This window comes from Egretta garzetta, unplaced genomic scaffold (assembly GCF_000687185.1).
Source record: "Egretta garzetta isolate BGI_Z169 unplaced genomic scaffold, ASM68718v1 scaffold213, whole genome shotgun sequence".
Taxonomy (NCBI): domain Eukaryota; kingdom Metazoa; phylum Chordata; class Aves; order Pelecaniformes; family Ardeidae; genus Egretta; species Egretta garzetta.
The window spans coordinates 1260949-1265342 of NW_009259242.1; the positions used below are offsets into that span (position 1 = coordinate 1260949).

Sequence of the window (4394 nt, forward strand, 5' to 3'; positions counted from 1 at the left end):
GCCCCCTCGGAGGGCCGCGTGTGGCGGAGGAGGGGCCTGGCCCCGAGCACTCCCCGTGTTAGAGCGTCCTCCTGATCTGCAGACTCCCGCTTCCCTTCCTTCTCCCTCTCTCCAAAATCCCTCCAAACTGATTTTCCACCTTTCTCCCGCTAAAACCAGGAGGTAGTTCAGAAAGGGTTGGAATGAAATTCCCCCCTTTTGGGGGGGAATTACTTTTCTTAAGAAATTCAGAAGTTCAGGCCTGCAGAACTGACTTGTGATTAACACAGTGAATGTTTCCATTCTGCTGCAGATCTATGATTTAATAATGACTTTGGAATCCATATAAACACCCTCTTTCTTTAGCTCTGTGATCACAGTTACCTCTCAACTCATTATAAACCTGGACTTCGTGCTGTGCTTTGCACAAAGATTTTGTATTTTTATTCCAAAAAAATAATTTTGGGTATGGTCATGTTAGGAAAAAATAGCAGGTAAAGCAAACGTACAGGTCTGTGTGAAAGGCAAGACAGGATAGGGAATATTTTTTTAAATTTTTTTTTTTTTAAAAAAAAGTCCCTTCGTACACCTGGGATTTTTCTTGGTGGTAAATAGTTCCCATTTACAGCATGGGCATGGTAACTGGCAATAGCAAGACAAGCTGTTGGGTCCCAGCTCAATTTCAGGTGTGATATTTTCAAAATTCATTTTTCTTGTGAAAATAAAAATGTTGATGCCTTTTACAAAGATGACCTCAGCACATGGGGCTGCACATGTGCTGAACAGTTCAGGTTTGAAGCTAGAGATTGATGCTTCAGTGAAGCCCCAGTGAGGATGAGTAGCTTAAGCTTCTTGGTCCTGTTATTACTGTCTGGTACATAAAATCTTCATCTTCTAGGGTTGATTTGTGAAGGGGAGGGGAAGAAGAAAGATCAACCATTCACTACAGAATGTTGTATAATCCTTCCTTCCTTTTCCTTGGGAATGCTTGAATTTGACTCCTACACTGTATATTCAAAATACTCTCATTGTTTTAATTTAGTCCTGAACCAGTACTAACAATAGAACAAGCATTGCCCTATAGGCACAGATGGAGTTTCCATATGTTGAGAGAAACATTAAAAGCATTAACCTAGGAGATATCCTGCACCCCACCCCTTTGGTGCAGTGTCTGCTTTCAGAAAGAAAATAGCTGATAAATATTCAAGGCAGATACAGTAGTGCATTGTATATAAGCACAAACATTATAAAGCATTCTTGTATCGCAGCCTGAAGTATAAGCATACCCGACTTGCTGGAAAGCTTATTCCAGGTCGTGGAGTACTTGGTAACCTCCTGGAAATGGCTGACGTCCTTAAAACACATCACATAGGGTCTGGAGACCTTGCCACAGCAATTGAATGCTTCTGGTAAGCTCTGGTGTGGGCAGGATTTAGTCCACACTGACCATTGGAGATGGAAAGGGGTAAAGGGGTGGGTATGTGTGTGTGTGTGTGTGTGTGAAGAAACATGCTCCCTTTGGAGCTGCTTATGAAGTAAAAGGGTATGGGTGTAAGGGAAGGAACAGCCCTTGTGCCGGGCAGGTCAGCCTGTCTGGACTTAAACTTTCATGCATAGATCAAAAAGTTGGGAGGTTAAAGACTGAATCTTGCATTGTTTTTTGAACACTTGCTTTCACAGCTCTTGAGCAAATTTGTAGTATGTGCCCCACCTAACTTCCTTCAGCTGTTCTCCCTGCTGCAGAGTACTTCCCTTTCCTGTGTGACTTTTCCTCTCCCTACTGTGTTTCCACAGCAATCAGGACTTTATGAATATAAAATCTTCGGTGGTCTTGCTGACTGTCCACCAAAACTGTGCGTGGATGTCTACATGGATTTAGATTTCAGAAAACAATGGGATCAGTATGTTAAAGGTAAGCTCATCTAGGCAGTTTAAATGTCCACATTGACTCTTCCCATTAAAACTTTGTTCAAAGGTATTATAAAGTTGCTGCACTGAAGACTTTCAGCCAGACTTAAGTATCTTTTGGGATATGGTTGCACTCTGCAAACGCACAAGTAAACACTGACACGGAACAGCTAACATCTAATCACCATATAGCTTCCTTCTGGAATGAATTCTTTCCATGTTGGTTAAAGCACGTAATTGACTTCGCTTGTTACGCTGGAGCACCTTGCAGCTTCTAGTTGTTGTAATTCCTAGGTTATGTTTTAGTAGATATTCTGGGGAGAAATGGAGACGGCACCTTTTGTGCATCTTTGCATGTTGCAGCAGAGCGGTGCAATAGCTTGCACCAGTTGGATGCGTGATGGAATGGCTTTTCCTGAAAGCATTGGCTGTTCTTGGCACCTTTTATAATCAGAAATGGGTGTATTGAGAGAACAGTTGGTGACTTCGGGCTTTTGCAGAGAAAGGAATAACTAATTTAGTTTTGTTTTTTTAATATTGGCTTTGACAGAGGGAGTTGAACCTACATATCCATGTGATGTTAAAACATCTTAAGTCAGTGGTGATAAGGCAAGGATTCAGCTGATATAGGCATCCAGTAATCCATTTATTTTAACAAAGCCTATGCTTAAAATCAGTTCAGGCCAATAAAACTGAAAGATGGTCAAAGTGTTTTGCTGAACAAAGAACAGTGTTAAAAGAATTGTTAAATGTTGTGCTTGTTAAGTCTACGACAGCTCTATGGTGAATGATTACCGGTAATGCCTTTGGCTGTATTAGTGCAGAGAACCCCATACTTGACTCGTGTCAGTACTTGGTCAAGCTTAGGGAGCTATGTCTTCATTAGTAAGTGTCAATTTTGTCAAAATGGGCAATAGATTTCTTGTAGCAAAGGCCACTTTGCCATTAATGAAACAGAGCTGGAGTGGGACTCAACATTTTATCATACTGGATGTAGAAATACTATGTTAGCTTAAGTTATTTCAGAAGTATTTGATTTAAGTGCATTCAGGAGAACTGAATCCTCCTTAAACAAACACTTTTTTTTTTTAATGCCTTCTTAGAGAAAAGAAAGGAAGCAGTCAGGGGAAGCTACACCCTTAAACTAAAAACTAGATAATGTTGCAGACCTGGCATTTATATCCTTGCTGACCATGATATGTTCATCTGTGAATTTATACTTGTACTTCAAGTCCAGTGTTTCACAGAAGTTAACTCTTGAAGGGCATAAACACAATGCTAACGTTTTCTTTTTAGCTTAAAAATTGGCACAAGCCCACCCATTCTTTAGAACTGTACATATGAAATAGTGCTAGCCAACATTTTCCATGTAAACTACATAAGCTTGTTTTTTTCTCCTTTCATATTTAGGGAGAAAAAACAGAGAACTTCCATTCAGAGCCTTCTTGCTATTTGCTTTAATGTATTCATTGTTGCTCTTATGGCTATGCAATATGGCAGTCCAAAGAAGAGTTCTCTGCTGAACTGCTGGCTGGCATTGAAATAAAAATGTGACCAGAGTAGAAGTAGCTGCCTTTTTAGTTGAAGAGGTAACTGCTCCTGCACTAAGCATAGGAGGAGCTAATCTCTATCCTCTAGTTCTGTTCAGCAGAACTCTTCTTGAAGGCCTGACTGGACGCAGGTATGGACAAGATTCCTGGGAGTACTTCAGAGGGTTGTGCTTTGATCTGTTCTTGCCAAGGGTTTGCCTGAGACCTCAGAAATGTTGGTATCAGTCTGCTGTTGCATGGCTGTTTGTACCCTGGCTATTTCCAAAGCAGGCTCCTGGATATCTAGAAGACGTGGACATTCTGATGCCTGGTCTGTGCTGCAGCTGCGAATTCATCAGGGAAGCCGTAACTAAACTGTAGTGACTGCGGTGCCATGTGCTTCTGGGGTGTGATACAAAATGGCTTGGCCTGAGCAATATTGAAACTTGCTACACCATCCTGATTGAGATCATACTTCCCAACAATTTAACAGTCATAACTGACTGCTAAAGCAGCAAATGCAGCTGGGCCTATTATGAATAAAACGGACTTGTGATCTATTGTAGTAATGCAAAGTGAAATCTGATTACTGATTAAAATGCACTGTGTTCTGCTTTGATCAGAAGCTGTTCACTAGCATTGACAGACAAGCAAATACAGGTGGGACATGGCTTACCTATGGTGTGTTTTTTCTATGTTTGCAAAGATACAAAGGTAGATCAATTAGTAGCTAAAAATTGCACTGAGGTCTTTAAAGCAGTGTCTTAATCCCTTTGAAAAAGGGAAACTGCAGTTAGAAGTGCAAGTGAAGGTAATAAACCAATGCTCCAGTGACCTCTGGTGGATAGCATAATGCTGTAGCTTCTTACAATGCTGGGAGTATTGTGCATCCAGTGCTGCTCCAACCTGGAGAAGAGGAGAAGGTGTTTTTGTGGGTGACAGCTGATGTGGAGGGCGTATGAACAGAAGCCTAGTTTG

At 41.2% G+C, this 4394-nt stretch overlaps 1 protein-coding gene across 2 annotated transcripts in view; it reads left to right on the plus strand.

Moving 5' to 3' along the window:
* The first annotated feature begins 6 nt into the window (after window positions 1-6).
* The window catches only part of LOC104123725 (phosphatidylcholine transfer protein), an 8512-nt gene continuing 4124 nt past the window's right edge, over window positions 7-4394 (plus strand). For both annotated transcript variants that reach the window (XM_035891619.1, XM_035891620.1), the window contains exons 1-2: window positions 7-1388; window positions 1774-1891. In XM_035891619.1, coding sequence (XP_035747512.1) covers window positions 1380-1388; window positions 1774-1891 — 127 coding nt within the window. In that variant the 5' untranslated portion in view covers window positions 7-1379. The remainder of the gene's footprint in view (window positions 1389-1773; window positions 1892-4394) is intronic.